We start from the raw sequence: 20395 nt of genomic DNA on the forward strand, positions 1-20395 counted from the left end.
ACCCTCACCATAACACATACATCACAGGACTCAGTGTTTACCACAAAAACTCCAATGAAATGATCAATGAGAAACCCGTCAGTGTGATGCTTCCAGTACAACAGCACCTCTGAGTGTGTGTGTTTACCTCTCAGACTAACTCCACCCTGACATCTAGAAGATGGAGGAAGAGGATAGAGCAGCATCTGCAGCATCCAGCTGTGTGTCTGTGAGGAGTGACGACTCCAAAGACAGACCTCCAGGGTTCAGTGATGAACCTGCAGCAATAATGTAAGAGAGCTGCTAACTCATTTATACTCAGAGTGTAAATAATGATCCCGATCACTTTTTAATTTGTGAAAATCAGTTTCATGTTTCAGATTTTTGACTAAAATGTCTCCTGACAGTGAAAGTTTTTATGAAACAAATGAAATTGATTTGTCCTGATTTCCTTTAAACGTCTCTGCAGCTAAAGGAGAAAATCTGTGATCTAATCTAAGAGGCCTGTTCAGGAAACATTACTTGATCTGTTTGTCTGCTGACTCATTTATAGTTGTGTTTTTAAGTCTGTGATCACTTTACAATTTTCCATCTTTCTGCATAAAGATGATCTAAAACTTCACAAAAGTCCTAAAAGTAGATAAAAAAAAAACCCCCAATGAAACAAATGAGAGAAGAATATTGGACTTGGTCATGAATGTTTTGAATAAGTGATCCAGTATAAAACCTACTTTTACATTAAAAAAGATAATTTATTTATATTTGAGTTGCTTTTATTTTTATGAGAACATGTTTGTGGAAGTGTGTCTGTGTGTGGTCAAAGGAGGTTTGTGAGGATCTGAGAGAAACAGTATATCTGGTGTTAATCAGGCTGGAACATGTTCTAACCTCTGAGGGCGGAGCCTCACTGAATAGTTTCCATGGATGGATCATAGATAAGAGGAGAAAATACAAGACTATTAATGCCATCCTCAAAAGAGGTCGATCACCAAAGGTCACTGTAAGGTGTGCAATAGTCTGAGGTCCCAAAGATCCACAATCGATGAGAAACAGCTAAAGTGTTCAGTGAAGGGTCATCATAGTAGAATTTCAGGAAAATACTCAATACTTGATTCTATTTTTGATGCAATGGGAGAAGAAAAATGACAGAACACTTTTAAAAATAAGGATTAGAATATTACAAACTATATTGTTAAGTTTCCTGTTGTAGTACAAAAATATATTAACATAACTGTATATAGAACAGAAGGCAGCACCAAAAAACAAAAAGACTATTTTTAAGCTGTCTGAGGTAGTGAGTCAACATGTCACACTGGGTCAAAGGTCAGGGAGTAAAAGTGTGTTTTAAAGGAGGTTTAAAGGCAGCAAGTGAAGTACCCTGACATGGTAAATCTTTCCATAACAGGACAACCATAATGTTTGTTGTCTCACTCCCACATTAACCTTGTGTTTTATTATTAGTCACAGCAGCTAGCAGCTACCTTAATGCTAGCTTAGCACACTGCCAGTGTTGCCAACTTAGCCACATTGTCGCTATATTTAGCGAATTTTCAGAACCCCTTAGTGACTTTTTTTTCTAAAAAGCGATTAGTGACAAATCTGGCGACTTTTTCTGGTGTTATTGGAGACTTATGACCATTTTTTGACATGAAAGCACGTATCGCTCTTGCTCCCAACAAGCAGCGGGTGCTGCCGTGGACACCTTGCCCATCCCAAAGTGGTCACAGGTGGTGGATAGTCCTCACGCAGCAGTCGCCCCCAGCTGCTGTCAGAGCAGATGTTTAACCCACGTGTCCAAACTGCAAATGAATCCCGCATGAGCGAAGCCGCTGCTCCCACCCTGCATACATTTTTCTTTGTCTAAAATAAATCACTGCACTAAAATACATCATTCCAATCATTGCATACTTAGAAATCGGATGTCCTTGCAGAGCCTTAACTTCATGTTATACATCCAATATGGACTGAAGCTGTCTGCTGAGGCTTGCTATGAACACGAGCTGCCTGATAATGTTTGTTTTTGGCACATCAGCTGCTTACTTATTTAAGTCAAGTGTTACAGTAGCTGAACCTGCCGTAGAGAATCTTGACCAAAATGAAGATGACCCACTCTTTCTGTGAGCCAGCACAGCCTCTGTGTGTGGAGGAACGTCTAAAAAACCCCAAAACAATTAGCCTGAATCAGGATCAGACTGATCCTAGTTAATTATTATGAACTATAATTAATTAACTCTTGTTGAAACTGGAGCTTTACTGACCTCCTCTCCGTGAATCGCTACCTTATCGTGGTGGAGGGGTTTGTGTGTCCCAGGGATCCCAGGGGCTATGTTGTCTGGGGGCTTTTGCCCCCTGGTAGGGTCTCCCATGGCAAATTGGTCCTGGGTGAGGGACCAGACAAAGAGCGATTCAGAAGACCCTTATGAAGAGATCATCGAGGGAACAGTTTAGAATAGAATAGCCTTTATTGTCATTGTACAGGGTACAACGAAATTGGAGTGCCACTCCCTTGGTGCAAAAATACAATAATAAATATAAATGTAAAATATAAAAGGTACATTAAAACAAACAATAGTAAGTACGATATATACAGGATAGCAGCATTAATATAATGACAGTATGAGTAGCAGCATAATAATTGACGGTGACAGTATGGTGTAGCTAAGCAGTTTCAATTGTTTTTGTGCTTATTTACTATGGTGATAGCTCTGGGAAAGAAGCTATCCCTGAATCTGTTTGTTCTGGTCTTATGTGACCTGTACCGTCGGCCTGATGGTAATAGTTCAAACACTTGATTGCTGGGGTGAGAATGGTCCTTGATGATATTGCCAGCTCTGCTGAGGTACCGCGAGTTTGCAATGACCTCTAGGCTGGGCAGAGAGCAGCCAGTGATCTTCTGGGCTGTGTTGATGACCCTCTGCAGTGCTTTCCTGTCTGCAGCTGAGCACCCTGCATACCATGTTGTTATGCCGTACGTTAGGATGCTCTCTATGGTGGCTCTGTAAAATGTCACCAGCAGCCTCTCCTCCAGGTTGTTCCTCCTGAGCACTCTCAGAAAGTGGAGACGCTGCTGGGCCTTTTTTACCACAGCCGTGGTATTTGCAGACCAGGAGAGATCATCAGAGATCTGCACACCCAGAAACCTCATGGAGTGTACCCTCTCCACACAGCTCCCGTGAATGTACAGTGGGGCCGGGTCTGCTCTGCCCTTCCTGAAGTTGAAGATAAGTTCTTTAGTTTTCGTGGTGTTCAGTTGGAGGTTATTAACTGAACACCACTCAGTTAGTCTGTTGACCTCATCTCTGTAGTCCGACTCATCCCCCCTTGAGATGAGTCCAACCACGGTGGTGTCATCCGCAAACTTTATGATGGTGTTTGAGAGATGGGTAGGGGAGCAGTCGGATGTGTAGAGCGTAAACAGGAGGGGACTCAGAACACATCCTTGTGGAGACCCGGTGCTGAGAGTGATGGTGCTGGACAGGTGGGGGCTGAGTCTGACAGACTGTGGTCTATTTGTCAGGAAGTCCTTGATCCAGAGGCAGATGGGGGTGGAGAGTCCCAGGTGAGACAGTTTCTGGACCAGGATCTCTGGGATGATATGATTGAATGCTGAGCTGAAGTCCAGAAAGAGCATTCTCACATAGCTTCCTCGGTTTACCCTGCCCGGGATAGGGTTACCGGGGCCCCGCCCTGGAGCCAGGCCCGGGGAGGGTGCCCGAGGGCGAGCGTCTGGTGGCCGGGCCTTAGTCCATGGGGCCCGGCCAGGCACAGCCCGAAGAGGAGACATGGGCCCATCCTCCCGCAGGCCCACCACCCGCAGGAGGCGCCATAGGGGTCGGGTGCATTGTGTGCCGGGTGGCGGCCAGGAGCGGAGGCCCTGGCGGACTGATCCCCGGCTGCCAAGACTGGCAATAGGGACATGGAATGTCACCTCTCTGGTGGGGAAGGAGCCTGAGTTAGTGCGTGAGGTTGAGAGGTACCGGCTAGATATAGTCGGGCTCACCTCTACGCATGGCTTGGGCTCTGGAACCAGTCTCCTGGAGAGGGGCTGGACTCTGTCTCAGTCTGGAGTTGCCCCTGGTGAGAGGCGGCGGGCTGGGGTGGGTATTTTAATATCCCCTCGGCTTGCTGCCGGTACGTTGGGGTTTTTCCCGGTGGATGAGAGGGTTTGTTCCCTGCCCCTTAAGTTTGGGGAACGGGTTCTGACTGTCATCTGCGCTTATGCGCCGAGTGGCAGTTCAGAGTACCCAGCCTTCTTAGATTCCCTGGAGGCGAGGGGGGGGGGGGTGCTGGAAGGTGCTCCACCTGGAGACTCTGTTGTCCTGCTGGGAGACTTCAATGCTCACGTGGGTAACGACAGCGAGACCTGGAGGGGCGTGATTGGGAGGAACGGCGTCCCTGATCTGAACCCGAGCGGTGTTTTGTTATTGGACTTCTGTGCAAATCACAGTTTGGCCATAACGAACACCTTGTTCGAACATAAGAGTGTCCATAAGTGCACGTGGCACCAGGACGCTCTAGGCCGCAGGTCGATGATCGATTTTGTAATCGTATCACCAGACCTGCGACCATATGTTCTGGACACTCGGGTAAAGAGAGGGGCTGAGCTGTCAACTGATCACCACCTGGTGGTGAGTTGGATCAGGTGGCCGGGGAGGACGCTGGACAGACCCGGTGCACCTAAACGCGTAGTGAGGGTGTGCTGGGAACGTCTAGCAGAGGCCCCAGTCCGCGAGATCTTCAACGCACACCTCCAGCAGAGCTTCAACAGCATTCCGAGGGAGACTGGGGACATTGAGTCCGAATGGACCATGTTCAGTGTCTCCATTGCTGAAGCTACTGCATTGAGCTGCGGCCGCAAGGTGGTTGGTGCCTGCCGTGGTGGTAATCCCCGAACCAAATGGTGGACACCAGAGGTGAAGGGAGCCACCAGGCTGAAGAAGGAGTCCTATCGGGCTTGGTTAGCCTGTGGGACTCCGGAGGCAGCCGACAGGTATCGACAGGCCAAGCGGAATGCGGCTCGGGCAGTGGCTGAAGCAAAAACTCGGGTATGGGAGGAGTTCGGAGAGGCCATGGAAAAAGACTTTCGGACTGCTTCAGAGAGATTCTGGCAAACCGTCAGGCGTCTCAGGAGGGGAAAGCGGTGCTCTACCTGCACTGTGTATAGTGCTGGCGGAGCGCTGCTGACGTCGACTGAGAAAATTGTCAGGCGGTGGAAGGAATACTTCGAGGACCTCCTGAATCCCACTGACACGTCTTCTGAGGAGGAAGCAGAGTCTGGGGATGAGGGGAATGACCCGCCAATTTCCGGGGCCGAGGTCACTGAGGCAGTTAAACAGCTCCTTGGTGGCAGAGCCCCTGGTGTTGATGAGGTCCGCCCCGAGTTCCTGAAGGCTCTGGACGTTGTAGGGCTGTCCTGGTTGACACGCCTCTACAATGTTGCGTGGAGATCAGGGGCAGTAACCCTGGACTGGCAGACTGGGGTGGTGGTCCCCATCTTTAAGAAGGGAGACCGGAGGGTGTGTTCCAACTACAGGGGGATCACACTCCTCAGCCTCCCTGGGAAAGTCTATGCCAGGGTGCTGGAAAGGAGAGTTCGTCCGCTAGTCGAACCTCGGATACAGGAGGAACAATGCGGTTTTCGTCCAGGTCGCGGAACACTGGACTAGCTCTTTATCCTCTCAAGGATACTTGAGGGTGCATGGGAGTTTGCCCAACCAGTCTACATGTGTTTTGTGGACTTGGAGAAGGCATTTGACCGTGTCCCTCAGGGTGTCCTGTGGGAGGTGTTGCGGGAGTATGGGGTGTCTGGCCCATTGCTACGGGCCATTCGATCCCTATACAACCGTTGCAAGAGCTTGGTTCGCATTGCCGGCAATAAGTCGGACTCATTCCCGGTGGGTGATGGGCTCCGCCAGGGCTGCCCTTTGTCACCGGTTCTGTTCATAATTTTTATGGACAGGATTTCTAGGCGCAGCCAAGTGGCGGAGGGCTTTCACTTTGGTGGCCTCAGAATCTCATCTCTGCTTTTTGCGGATGACGTGGTTCTGTTGGCTTCATCAGGTGAAAGCCTCCAGCTCGCACTGGAACGTTTCACAGCTGAGTGTGAAGCAGCGGGAATGAGGATCAGCACCTCCAAATCTGAGGCCATGGTTCTCAGCCGGAAAAGGGTGGAGTGCCCACTCCGGGTCGGGGATGAGTTCCTGCCCCAAGTGGAGGAGTTCAAGTATCTCGGGGTCTTGTTCGCGAGTGATGGGAGAAGGGAGCCGGAGATCGACAGACGGATTGGGGCTGCGGCTGCAGTAATGCGGACGCTGCACCGGTCCGTCGTGGTGAAGAGGGAGCTGAGTGTAAAAGCGAAGCTCTCAACGTCCCTACCCTCACCTATGGCCACGAGCTGTGGGTAGTGACCGAAAGAACGAGATTGCGGATACAAGCGGCAGAAATGAGCTTCCTCCGAAGGGTGGCTGGCCTCTCCCTTAGAGATAGGGTGAGAAGTTCGGCCATCCGGGAGGGGCTCAGAGTAGAGCCGCTGCTCCTCCGCATCAAAAGGAGCCAGCTGAGGTGGTTCGGGCATCTGACAAGGATGCCTCCTGGGCGCCTCCTGGGTGAGGTGTTCCGGGCATGTCCCACCGGGAGGAGGCCCCGGGGCAGATCCAGGAAATGCTGGAGAGATTATATCTCTCGGCTGGCCTGGGAACGCCTTGGTGTTCCCCCGGATAAGCTGGAGGAGGTGGCTGGGGAGAGGGAGGTCTGGGCTTCTCTGCTTAGGCTGCTACCCCCGCGACCCGGCCTCGGATAAAGCGGATGAAGATGGATGGATGGATGGAGGATCAGACTAGCTCCCATCATTTTTTCACACTGCCACTGTTTTTTCTATTGTCTCTTTTTGGTCCATTTAGATTGTTAATGTAGTTTGTTAACAACGTTATGGGTAAAATGTTCTTCTTTCACTGTTACTTTTTGTGGATCACAAAGCTTAAAACTATTTAAAACCACACACACACACAAAATAAAAGTACCTCCACCAGAGTTTCGGCTCACTTTTGCCGGTCCAAGCCGGGATAAAGAAGCAGGGTTGGAATTGTGACATAAAAAAACAATAATTGCTAAAAGAAATGTAATTTGTAGTTCTAAGTATATTCTAAATGCATTTAGCGTGTTTTTTTACTCACTTTGTCTCTTCCACAATGTTATTTATCTCTCCTACAGCGTCAGTTACAATGACTTAAGCATGACCAATTATGCAAATTAGGCGATGACATCGTTTAGTGACTTCTAGCGACTTTTAGGACAGCCAATAGCGATTTTCCTTACTGAGGAGTTAGCAACACTGCAGACTGCTAATGTGGCTATGGGCTAAAGGTACTTTGGGAGGCTCCCTTATTTCCACAGGGGTTGCGACAGTAGTTGGATCCATGTGTTTGATGGTTCCTGATGCAACCCTTCCAGTTATCTGGGTTTGGGACTGGCAGCAGTAGACTCACTGAGGTTTGTGGCCTCAGCTAACTGCTAATATTTTAATAGCTAACATTAACATGTGTGCCAGACAGGTTAACGTTTATAATGAACTATAATTAATTAACTCTTGTTGAAACTGGAGCTTTACTGACCTCTGAACAGAGAAAATCAAAATCAAAGATCTTCCCTGAATTAAAAGGAAGGAAACAACAATTTATCCTACATGGTGAAACTGACGGTTTATGGTGTTTGGGTCTATTTTTCTGTATTTATGCAGATAAACTGTAAACTCAGATGAATTATACCATCAAATTTTAAAGGAAAATATCAGGATGAGTGTCTGTGAGCTGAGTCATCAGAAACATTAGAAGGATGATGTTCTAGAAAGGCCAAGTGACCTGAACCCAACAGAAATGTTTGAGAAGCATGTGAAGCGAGCAGTTTTTCCCAGAGCTGCAGCTGCTCTGTGTGCAGAGATGAGCTCAGATTCCTGCTTTGATTTATCAACAGTCACAGACAGGGCTGGACTGGGACAAAAAATCAGCCCGGGCATTTTGACTAGAGACCAGCCCACCAGGTATTATAGGAAAAACCATAAAGCCTTTGAATGAAAACAAACGTCGTTGTGACAGTGATGTACACTGTCTTGTTGGTACATATGTATCAATCTAATAAACTTAAACCTACACCATCCTCTCTATTCTGGTATTCTAAATAGTACTTAGCCGAAACCCAAAGACTGCTTGGTTGAGTTAACTTCCTGAACTATCTACAACATATGGTGGAAACCTGAAATTAAGACAGAGAAGACTAGAGGTGAGACATGACCATTACTGAATATTAAAAATAATAAATGACAGATTTAGTGATATTTTTATAAACTATTTATTTACCACATCAATAAACAGCATGGCAGGGCAAAATATTTTTTCTAACATGGCAACCTTTTAAAAGTGAAAGGAGACAGAAAGACAGGTGAGAAAGAATAAAACTTAACTGACTTTTTGATGGCATTTTACACAAAGTACTAGTACAGTATCTAGAAAATGTGGGAAAATACTGGCATCATGTACAGTACTTTCTTCTGAAGAAATTATGTTGGGACCCTGAAAAAAACTTACTATGCACAATAATGGATTTCTATAAATTTGACATCAGATGAAAACTTTGGTTGTAAGATTCGGATAATTATTTGTTAAAAGCTAGAAATTTTAAATGAGAATAAGAAAGAAAAGTATTTCTTTGTGCCCCCCTTTCCCTGTTAATGCCCTACCTGGCCCCATGGCAAAACTTTGCTAGATCCGCCCCTGCACAGTTACCAGCTGTCAGCTACATAGAAAAGGATCCTGGTGTTATTTGTCTCTCAGAAACAGTTCATAACTTCCCTTCAACTCATTCATGTCACCTAAAAGGTAAACCTGTTTCTCCATCACCTGTTCAGCTCTGATGATTCAGTAAGGACATCTCCTGGTTTCATCTGCATGTTTCCCTCTCACCAGATAACCAAACCGATATCATGACCAGTAGCTTTTACGGCGGTGGCTCCAACAAACATCAGCTGATACTAGAAAGTAATATTAAATCAATTCTAACAACAGCTTATCAAGTTTAAAGGCACTTCTGCTGTTTAATGCGCCCTCCGCTAGTTTCCTCTTTCTGGCGCAAAGCGGGAGATAAACAAGCAAGAGAGATGGGACTTGCGGCAGAAATGCCGATCAGCTGATCATTGATCAGTTTCATGATTGAAGTAGCAGCAGGAGAGGGAGGGGGGAGAATGAGAGAAGAAGAGGCAGCTGACAGCGTAAAGACACAGAATAACTCCAGCTTTTTGTCTTTTTTTTTATTGTAGCTGAAGTACGGGACAAATTGCGTTTTATTTTCAGCTCAATACGAAACTCGTAATATTAACTCTGAATATCAGAGGATTCCCTTTTTTACGGGACGGTGGGCAATCTCTACTAACTAACCATATGAATAAAATAAAGTTCACCAGTAACATCATAGCACCCACCCAGCTGTATAGAAACTCTGTCATGCTAGCTAGTACACAGTACGAGTTATTGTAACTGACTGTAAAAAGTTAGCACAACGAAAATAAACTCCACCTAGGGCTGCTCGATTATGGCAAAAATGATAATCACGATTATTTTCACTGAAATTGAGATCTCGATTATTTGACGATATTTATTTAACAATAACAATGTATTGAATAATGGCTTTAAAGATGTCAAAAAATAATATAAAATAGTGTGCAAATACTGATAACAGTGCAAATGTTTGCAATATAAAAAATAAATGAAAAATGTAAACATCTGTGTTTAGTGAACTTCAAAATACTGCATAATACTGGTTGTTCACTGTGTTAATTGAGCAGTGGTCTTTGGCAAGGAAAACGTTACCGCGTTTGTTATCTCCTTGTGTCTCTGGGAGCTGGTGGGATATTTAGTCGCGTTGTACAGGGTAGCGTGAATGGAGGTCTGTGAGGATGAAGCAGGTGTTGTCAAGAGTTTTTTCTCTATGTTCCTTCATTGTTTGATCGTATGTCACTTTGTGAGCGGTCTTCAAATGATTGAATAAATTTGTAGTGTTGCTCTGTGGTGCAGCTACGACACCGTAGCAAAGTTTCCACACTAGGTCTACTTGATCCACGTCTGACTCCGCAAACCCATAATGTTTCCACACCACTTAAGTCGTTTTACCTCTCTTTTCAACCAACAGCATTCTTTCTTCAGCTGCCATTATCCTCTCCTCACCAAATAACTTCTGCTTAGCTTTCCGAGCTTTCCGAGCTTCCCTCGGGTCCTCTTAATTGTTGTGACGCGTGTTCAAAACGCAGAGAGGTGCGCTCGATTTGCCACACGGAGCAGCGCGAGAGGAGGAGCTAATAATCGGCTCAGTCATTTTTAATGATCGTTGAAAGCCCAGATCGTAATCACGATTAAAATTCGATTAATTGAGCAGCCCTAACTCCACCTAAACTTGGTTTATATCTGACCCAGATAGACTGCAGGTCATAACTTCTTACCTGAAGCTCATTTCACCTGACAGTCGGACCGGCGGCCGCCTTGGGTCTCTCCACCTCCACCTCCCCTTTCCCCCATCCACCTGCTGGCCTCCACCACTTGCTAATTTTACTGAATCTGTGAAAGCTCCACCATAGCCACTACCAAACAATTGAGTTATTTTTACACGTCTGCCAGCATCTGTCCAATCCGCCACCTTTACACGGTTACGAAAAAAAGACAACAACAACAAAACATCAGCCCATTTAAAACAAAAAGTTATCATCGGGCATTTGCCCGGTATGCCCGATGGCCAGTCCAGCTATGGTCACAGAAATGTAGACTTGTAATTATTGCTGCAGTATGGTCACGGCAGATACTGGAAGCAAAGTTTCACATAAACATATATTACGAAAATGAACAATCACTCGTTTAAATCCCAGCTTTTTTCTTCTTCATGGAAAAGACGACTTTTTCTTCCTGTCACAGTTTATCTGTTAATTTATTAATTAATAACACTGAAAGAGTTTCTGTCATATTTCCCCTTGAATATCACCTTATTAGGGCGGCATTATGACATAAACCTCCTCCAAAGAATGAAAAAATAAATGATGATAACAATAACATGATTAAAAAGCAGAGGTCAGAGTGGTAGAATGGTCACACGGGGATCCACGTGTGGTTCAACTGCATTTGGTGATGTGACTAAAACACATCTTTAAAATCATCCCACAAATGATTTAAAAGACTTTAGTTTCCAACAGAGAGTCTAAATTTAACCAACGGGAGACAATTAATCTGCAACATGATCCTAGTGAAGCGACACTTCCTCAGAGCTGCACATAAAGACCGATGTTAACTGTTCAGCTCAGAGGACGACTTGTTTTAAAATGAGGTTGGAGCTCATTGTCTCCTTTACTAGGGTTACTTTACTTGGTCACCGTGTGAGTTTCTTTTAAATGAACCAAATTCTTTTATTTCTTGGTTGTTGCATATTTAACCTCTAGAGTCAGGAATGGAGGAGATAAGGCCCCGACAATATAGCGTTGTAGCTGTGGTTCAGTTTAGAGTAAGTTTCCATGGATAAATGTAAGTCAGTAAACTGGAAACATGGTTGTGTTAAAACGCAGAAAAGATATGTTTCCTCTATTTTTTTTCCTAATGAGTAGAATCAAAGGAAGCATCACTTTGATTCCAGATTGAATGCTGAATTCAAACAGAAGTTTCTCCACTTTGACTTTTCCCTGTGACCATCAGAGCTTCTGCACAGTGTCATCAAATCTGGATGTTTGTCACTAACAGTAAATGATTTTAGTGATAAAGAAATGTTTTTGCAGAGAAAGTAAGAGGAGTGGTGTTTGTGAGGAGAAGCAGCTGTCCTGCTGTGCTTTGTGTCAGGACGTCCTGAAGGATCCAGTCTCTACCAGCTGTGGACACTGGTTCTGCAGACAATGCATCTCCTCATACTGGGACCAGTCTGCTTCATCAGGAGACTCCTCCTGTCCCCAGTGTGGAAAAAGATCCAGAACCAGAGTTGGACTGCAGACAGCCAGTCAGAGCAGCTGTGTACAAAGTAAGACTGAACATCTGTCTGCTGATGGACTCATTTCTGAAAACTGGACTTCTTCTTGTGTTGTTCAGACATTGAAGAGTTTTCTTTCTGTTTTTCTTTCTTTCAGCAGATGTTGGTCTGCAGGAGGTTTTAGATGAACAAAAGATCAGTCTGAGGAGGAGATGTGAACGTGTGACTGAAGGAAGTGATGAAACAGGAAGTAGAACCCTCCTCAACAGGATCTACACTGAGCTCTACATCACAGAGGGACAGAGTGAAGAGGTTCATACCCAACATGAGGTGAGGCAGCTGGAGACAGCTTCCAAGATGGACGCCCTCCATGACACTCCAATCAGGTGCCAGGACATCTTTAAAGCCTTACCTGACCAACAGAGACCCATCAGAGTGGTTCTGACCAACGGCGTCGCTGGTGTTGGAAAAACCTTCTCAGTGCAGAAGTTCACTCTGGACTGGGCAGAGGGCTTGGAGAACCAACATGTCAATGTGGTGATTCTGCTTTCATTCAGGGAGCTGAACCTGATCAGAGATGAGCAGTACAGTCTTCTGGAGCTGCTCCATGTTTTCCATCCAACATTACAGAAGGTCACAGCAGAGAAGCTGGCTGTCTCTCAGCTTTTGTTCATCTTTGACGGCCTGGATGAAAGCAGACTTTCATTGGATTTCACCAACAGGAAGCTGGTGTCTGATGTCACACAGAAGTCATCAGTCAGCCAGCTGCTGACAAACCTCATCCAGGGGACTCTGCTTCCCTCGGCTCTCGTCTGGATAACTTCCCGACCTGCAGCAGCCAATCAGATCCCTCCTACATGTGTTGACAGGCTAACAGAAGTACGAGGCTTCACTGATGCCCAGAAGGAGGAGTACTTCAGGAGGAGATTCAGTGATGAAGAGCTGTCCAGCAGAATCATCTCCCACATGAAGACATCCAGGAGCCTCCACATCATGTGTAGAATCCCAGTCTTCTGCTGGATCACTGCTACAGTTCTGGAGCACATGTTGACTACAGAGCAGAGAGGAGAGCTGCCCAAGACCCTGACTGACATGTACTCACACTTCCTGCTGGTTCAGACAAAGAGGAAGAAGAACAAGTACCATGAGGGACCTGAGACGAGTCCACAGGAGCTGACGGAGGCTGACAGGGAACTTCTTCTGAAGCTGGGAAGGCTGGCGTTTAAAAATCTGGAGAAAGGAAACATCATGTTCTACCAAGAAGACCTGGAGCAGTGTGGTCTGGATGTGACAGAGGCCTCGGTGTACTCAGGAGTTTGTACAGAGATCTTCAAAAGAGAGTGTGTGATCTTCCAGAAACCAGTCTACTGCTTTGTTCATCTGAGCATTCAGGAGTTTCTGGCTGCAGTCTACATGTTCCACTGTCACACCAACAGGAAGACAAAGGAGCTGAAGAACTTCCTCGGAAAAACATGCAAAGCATTATCTCTGGGTAATTTCTTGAAGATATTGATTGTGAAATCGCTGAGAATTGAAAATGGCCACCTGGACCTGTTTGTTCGTTTCCTTCATGGCCTCTGTCTGGAGTCCAACCAGAGACTCTTAGGAGGTCTGCTGGGTCAGACAGAGAACAGTCCAGAAATAATCCAGAGAGTCATCGACAACCTGAAGAAGATCAACAGTGATAAAATCTCTCCTGACAGAAGCATCAACATCTTCCACTGTCTGATGGAGATGAACGACCTCTCAGTACATCAGGAGATCCAAGAGTTCCTGAAGTCAAAGAAGAGATCAGAGAAGGAACTCTCTGAGATTCACTGCTCAGCTCTGGCCTTCATGCTGCAGATGTCAGAGGAGGTTCTGGATGAGTTGGACTTGCAGAAGTACAATACATCAGAGCGGGGACGACTGAGACTGATACCAGCTGTGAGGAACTGCAGAAAGGCTCGGTGAGTCCAGATGTAGATTGCTATGTACACAAATATGCTTGCAATTTAACTTTCATTTAGTTTCTTTTACTGCTTACAACACTCTGTGATTGTATTGTGTGATTGTACTCTCAGATCAGTGAATCCAATGGGTCAGTGGGCCATCTGAGGCACAAATTTGAACACTTTTACGAAACTTGCTGTAGTAAACTCATACTTGTAGCTGAGATGTAAGAGAGTTGAATGGGTTGAAGGGCCTGGAGGACAGAGGTTAACCAATCAGAAAGCAGAAGCCCAGACGCTGTCTCTCCTTTGCCTCACTAGCCTCACTAGGTTCCCTTCAACTCTATTAGTTCATCAGTTCTATGATTAATGAGGAAATTAAGTCAGACACAGAAATGGGTCAGTCCTCATTAGGAGCAGCAGCAGGAATGAGTGTGAATCCATGTGCTGCTGTGACATCAGCATTAGCTCACATATTTGACACATGTTCATTCCAGATGTCAGCAGTATCTTCTCACTCAGTTTGTCCCACTGTTGGCAGTAAGAGAGCACAGCTGGTTCACCTTTGAGCCCTCACTCTGAACCACAGCACTGTCACTCAGGGACATCAGTATATCACATTTTAAATCACACTAAACCAGAGTCTTCCTCAGCACCTTCATCCTCACTCACCATGTTTATTATAACAGTCGTACCTGACAGCAGCAGGTAGCAAACAGAGATCATCTTTCCCAGCTGGAACTCTTCACTGAGCTGAACTCATTCAAAAAATGTTCTGGAGACAGATTCAAAACAGGAAACACTACAAATGCATGTCTTCACTCTGACTCTGGATCTGATTCATCAGATTATGACGTCACTCTGTTTTGTCTTCACATGCATTCAGTCTGTGTTTATAATGCAGATTTTCTGCTTTAATAATAACACATTATATGTTTTCTATAATCACAGACTGACTCGGTGTGGACTCTCAGAGACTCACTGTGAAGTTGTGGCCTCAGCTCTGAAGTCCAACCCCTCCTATCTGACAGAGCTGGACATGAGTCTGAACAACCTGCAGGATTCAGCAGTGAAGCTTCTGTGTGCTGGACTGGAGAGTCCAAACTGTCGACTGGAGACTCTGAGGTGAGGTCACTGACTGCAGCTGTTGTGTTTTTCTATATTTCAGATCTTTGATTGATGTTTCTTAAGTTCATAAATGTTCAAGATGAAGACAAATGTGAAGAATTTTGAGTGGTTTCAGAAATGTTGTAACTTTCTAAATGACTGAACAAGTTTTTCCTTTTGGCTTCAAATAGAATAACCGACTTGGGGGGGGGTTAAAGAAAGACATGATTGCCAGAACTAATAAAAGGGAAGTTAGGAGCCGTGATGATATTCATGGAATCAGAAGCTGCTATGGCTGCTACAGAGACAACCCACACAGCTGCTGTGGTGAGGTGTGTGTTAAAGCAGAGGAACACAGAGCAGCCTAACACAGGCCCAAACATGACAACAAAGCAGGATTCAGGCTCTGTGAGAGGATTTCAAACAGAAGCTGGAGAAGAGAAAGGACTCTGTTGGAATGACTACAGAAAGAAGGCAGCTGAGACCAGTCCAAATGTTTCCATGGAGCCCAGTCTAACATTGATTTATACACTAATGTGCAGAATTGAATGGGAAAATGAATCCATAGTTTCGAATGTAGAAGTAGTTCTCAGTTCATTTACAGCATTTAGTACAGTTCACGAGGAAATGAGAAATGTTCAAAACAGCAGCTGAGAAGAAATCTGCTTCACAAAATTGGATCCAATTCCAATAGTTTGTGATGCACTTGAACGCAGCATGAGCAGTTCACTGCCTAACCCCACAGAGACTGTCAGTCTGGACTTTTCTTGATTTCTATTGGCTGTCAGTCATTATCCAACAATGAAAACAGGAAACAGAGACAGCTGGCCTTTAAAGTAAAAGCTGCTCTGTGTTGGCGGCAAAATTTAAGTGAAAGTGCTGGAAGCAAATTTGTGTGTGACTGTCTTTCAGTGTTTCTTTCACTTTGTAGACGGTCCCTGAGCACTGGTCTCACAGCTAGCTACACATAGCGACCAGTGTTGTTAGTCCAGATCAGAAAATGACTTGTTGGATTGAAAAATGAGCTTGTAGTTTGTCTGCTTTAATAATGTGACTGGAAAAATGTGTTGTTGGACTTCAAATAGGTTCATTTCTTTCCAACTATACCTTTAAAAGTAAAGCTATGTGGTTCCTTGAAGAAAAACATGATTTTTTACAAGTTTGTATGAGAAATACAGTATACGACTTTAATGTGAAAAGTTGAGATTTTTTTCTCTTGTTGTGTTTGTTTGAAGCTGCTTCCTTTTGGCTTCAGCTGTTTGGAGTTTCCATTTTCTAAACTTCTACATTCTGAAACTTTGTCAGCTCTGAGCAGATTATGAAACACTGAATGATTTCAAGCTCACACTTTGTCTAATAAACTTACATCTTTCATTCTTTATACAGATTGAAGCGCTGTGGTTTGTCAGAGATCGGCTGTGATTATCTGGCAGCAGCGCTGAAGTCCAACCCCTCCCATCTGAGAGAGCTGGACCTGTGGAGAAACAAGCTGCAGGATCCAGGAGTGAAGCATCTGTGTGGTTTCCTGGAGAGTCCAGGATGTGGACTTGAAACTCTGAGGTCAGTCAGCATGTTTTAGTTGTGCTGAGATGAATATGATGTGAAAGTTGTGCTGACACTAAACTGCAGACATCAGGCTGATATTATACTGATCCACACTGAGGATCTTCATGGTAAAGTCTGTTTTCTTCTTCTCTGGTTTAGTTAATTGACTGTAGCAGAACAATGTTCACATTTCAAACAGTGTTACTCAATGTATGGCCCACGGCCCTCCACAGGGTGCCGAGCGGCCTGCCGACCTTTCCTAATTCAGAGAGAGGGGACCCTGATTAACTGTCAGTGTTGGGGAGTAACGGAATACATGTACCGCCGTTACGTATTTAAAATACAAAATATGAGTAACTGTATTCCGTTACAGTTACCGTTTAAAAAGGTGGTATTTAGAATACAGTTACTTTGTTGAAATAAATGGATTACACGGCGGTACTTTCCTGTTTCGTATTGTCGCAGGTCAGGACTGTTTGGGTTTTGTTTGACAGCTATGTTCAGTTGTTCTAGGCGGCAGCGTTACGGTTGCCATGGTTACAGGATGACGCGCGCTCTCTGCGACTGTGTTTCCTGGGTGAGAGAGCGCCCTTTTGTTGTTGTTGTTGTGCTAAGCTGAATGCTACAGGCATAGCTCTAAAGAATGTAGCCTGATGGGCAGTGTAGTCCGTGCTGCAGGGAGAATGGACTACCATACCCGTTATGTGTCTGTGAGGGCAAGGACTAGTTGACAAGGAGAAGATGACCCTGTTAAGAGACACTCCCACTAGGGATTAAATACCTGGGACACTTTACCATTTGGTCCTTGAAAGGAAGAAGCTTCTCGGATGAAACATCTTAAAGAAACTTAAAGAAGTCCAATCACTTCTCTTCTCTAGCTCCTTAGAATACAAAGATCTGGAGGACTGAGAACATTCACAGAAAACATTTCATCATATTTCCTCATAACCCTCTTTTGTCTGACCATTTGCATTCCATTTGAATTTGCAATAAAGGATCCACAGAGTTTGGTGAAAATAATGATAGTGGATGTTTGTGTGAAAGTGCTGGAAGCAAATTAGTGTGTGATGTTCTTTCAGTGTTGCACTTTGTAGACGCTCCCTGAGCACTGGTCTCACAGCCAGCTGCACATAGAGACCAGTGTTGTTAGTCCAGGTCAGAAGATGACTTGTTGGAATGAGCTTGTAGTTTGTCTGCTTTAATAATGTGACTGGAAAAAGGTGTTGGACTTCAAATATGTCCATTTCTTTCACACTTCACCTTTAAAAGTGAAGCCATGTGGTTCCTGGAAGGAAAAACACGACTTTTTCATGTTTATGTGAGAAATATACAACATTAATATGAAAAATTGAGAGTTTTTTCTCTTGTTGTGTTTGTTTGAAGCTGCTTCCTGTTGGCTTCAGCTGTTTGGAGTTTCCATTTTCTAAACTTCTACATTCTGAACCTTCTTCTGCTCTGAACAGATTATGAAACACTGAATGATTTCAAGCTCACACTTTGTCTAATAAACTTACATCTTTCATTCTTTATACAGATTGGAGCTTTGTGGTTTGTCAGAGATCAGCTGTGATTATCTGGCAGCAGCGTTGAAGTCCAACCCCTCCCATCTGAGAGAGCTGGAACTGAGTAATGACTCCTGTACCGCGATTAACAACAACAACAACAAGCTGCATGATTCAGGAGTGAAGCAGCTGTGTGGTTTTCTGGAGATTCCACACTGTAGACTAGAGATTCTGAGGTCAGTCAGCATGTTTTAGTTGTGCTGAGATGAATATGATGTGAAAGTTGTGCTGACACTAAACTGCAGACGTCAGGCTGATATTATACTGATCCACACTGAGGATCTTCATGGTAAAGTCCATCACAGGGCCAACAGAGAGAGACAGAGAAGCCAATTTAGAAGCACCAATGAACCTAAGCAGCATTTCATTGGACTGTGGGAGAACATCCAACCTCCACAGAAAGGCCAACAAGCTTCAACCTACAACCTTCTTGCTTTAAGGCAGTAGTGCTAACCACTTTTCCCCATTTCAGCCCAAATCCTTCATCTTCCTGTTTCTGACTCCAGGCCAGCTCCACTAACACTTTCTCATCAGACACTGCCACCTAGTGGAGGAAGTCTTAGTTCCATTTGAAGCTTCAGATTACAGTTAGTTCCTTTACAAAGAGGTGGAGGTGGTGTGGCCACAGCACCATCATCACGGAGTGCCATAGGACACTTAACCTTTGTTTCCATATGCTGGGAACTTCCTGTTGTTCCAAGGAGGACTGGAAAATGTGTGAAAATCTTCCAGTCAGTTCCTCACAGCACACTTCAATCATTTCCCTCCCACAGCATCAGGACCAGGGCTTTTTCTCTCTTTGGTCCCACTAAGAGATTTCCACACAAACACCTCATCAGTGGGACTCTCAGAGCTACCAGCCCTTTGCTACAATCACAAAGCTCTTCATTGAAATCAATGATATCAAAGCTGGAATCAAATGAGTCCAAGTCTTCTGCTGATTCAGCATCACATTCATCTTTGCTCCTTGTTCTGCATCCCAACCATGGACTTCATTCCTTTCCAAGCCAGCCTTGAGTGTCCTTTATTCAGCTCATCCTCTGCTTTACTTTTAGACCTGATTTTAGCTGCTTTATCTCTCTTTCAACAAGTTTCTGTGCCTCAATCTTTTTCTTCTCTCCCTCATAACAAGACAGCTACCTGAGAACATGTTGGAGTGATTTACTAATCCAGGGCTGCTTATTGGGGAAAATACTTCCTGTTTCCAAAGTAATCCCCATTTTTCCCAGAAAGCAATGTCAGTAGAAATCGATGATCTAAGTGAGAACATGAGGCTTTAAAAAGTCCCAGTGGGTGCAGTCAAAGCAGTCCCTCAGTCCCAGTATAGAGTCTGTGGTCCAGACTGGAACAACTGTGTGCCCAGTTTGAGCTCTCTTCAGTCCTGTGATCTGACAGACCCAGAGGGGCCATCACATCACATTTAGAAGCTCCCCTAATGGAGCCACAACACATGTCCAACACTTAGTCTGTCTTGTTGGACCAACTGGAAGAAATGATTCAAGGACTTAGTCACAGAACAGAGATTCAAATCCCCAAAGTCCAACTGTGTGAAAGTGCTGGAAGCAAATGAGTGGGTGATGTTCTTTCAGTGTTGCACTTTGTAGACGCTCCCTGAGCACTGGTCTCACAGCCAGCTGCACATAGAGACCAGTGTTGCTAGTCCAGGTCAGAAGATGACTTGTTGGAATGAAAATGAGCTTATAGTTTGTCTGCTTTAATAATGTGACTGGAAAAAGGTGTTGGACTTCAAATATGTCCATTTCTTTTACACTTCACCTTTAAAAGTGAAGCCTTGTGGTTCCTGGAAGGAAAAACACGACTTTTTCAAGTCTTTTTCCTGTTTTTATGAGAAATGTACGACTTTAATGTGAAACATTCAGAGTTTTTTCTCTTGTTGTGTTTGTTTGAAGCTGCTTCCTGTTGGCTTCAGCTGTTTGGAGTTTCCATTTTCTAAACTTCTACATTCTGAACCTTCTTCAGCTCTGAACAGATGATGAAACACTGAATGATTTCAAGCTCACACTTTGTCTAATAAACTTACATCTTTCATTCTTTATATAGATTGGGACGCTGTGGTTTGTCAAAGATCAGCTGTGATTATCTGGCAGCAGCGCTGAAGGCCAACCCCTCCCATCTGAGAGTGCTGATCCTTTGGGGAAACAACCTGCAGGATCCAGATGTGAAGCAGCTATCTGATCTTAAGGAGAGTCCAAACTACAGACTGGAGATTCTGTTGTAAGTAGAGTGATGGAGTGAGTGGGTGGTGCTGTCAGCAGTATTGTACTAAAC

General features: G+C 44.8%; 1 protein-coding gene across 1 annotated transcript; it reads left to right on the forward strand.

Moving 5' to 3' along the window:
* The first annotated feature begins 145 nt into the window (after positions 1–145).
* Positions 146–15941, forward strand: LOC106097044 (protein NLRC3-like). The gene is made up of 5 exons (XM_025904529.1): positions 146–270; positions 11777–12012; positions 12119–13910; positions 14844–15010; positions 15931–15941. The coding sequence occupies exons 1-5, from the start codon at positions 161–163 to the stop codon at positions 15939–15941; spliced, it is 2316 nt and encodes a 771-aa protein (XP_025760314.1). The 5' UTR covers positions 146–160.
* The last annotated feature ends 4454 nt before the right edge of the window (positions 15942–20395 follow it).

Source organism: Oreochromis niloticus, unplaced genomic scaffold, assembly GCF_001858045.2.
Source record: "Oreochromis niloticus isolate F11D_XX unplaced genomic scaffold, O_niloticus_UMD_NMBU tig00002388_pilon, whole genome shotgun sequence".
In the NCBI taxonomy this organism is placed as follows: domain Eukaryota; kingdom Metazoa; phylum Chordata; class Actinopteri; order Cichliformes; family Cichlidae; genus Oreochromis; species Oreochromis niloticus.

What these genes read in the sequence shown, in the direction of transcription:
- LOC106097044 (XM_025904529.1), top strand. Translation starts at nt 161, where the DNA reads ATGGAGGAAGAGGATAGAGCAGCATCTGCAGCATCCAGCTGTGTGTCT. An exon ending in GATGAACCTGCAGCAATAAT is followed by an intron (nt 271 to 11,776) that starts GTAAGAGAGCTG and finishes ATGTTTTTGCAG; the next exon opens with AGAAAGTAAGAGGAGTGGTG. An exon ending in AGGAACTGCAGAAAGGCTCG is followed by an intron (nt 13,911 to 14,843) that starts GTGAGTCCAGAT and finishes CTATAATCACAG; the next exon opens with ACTGACTCGGTGTGGACTCT.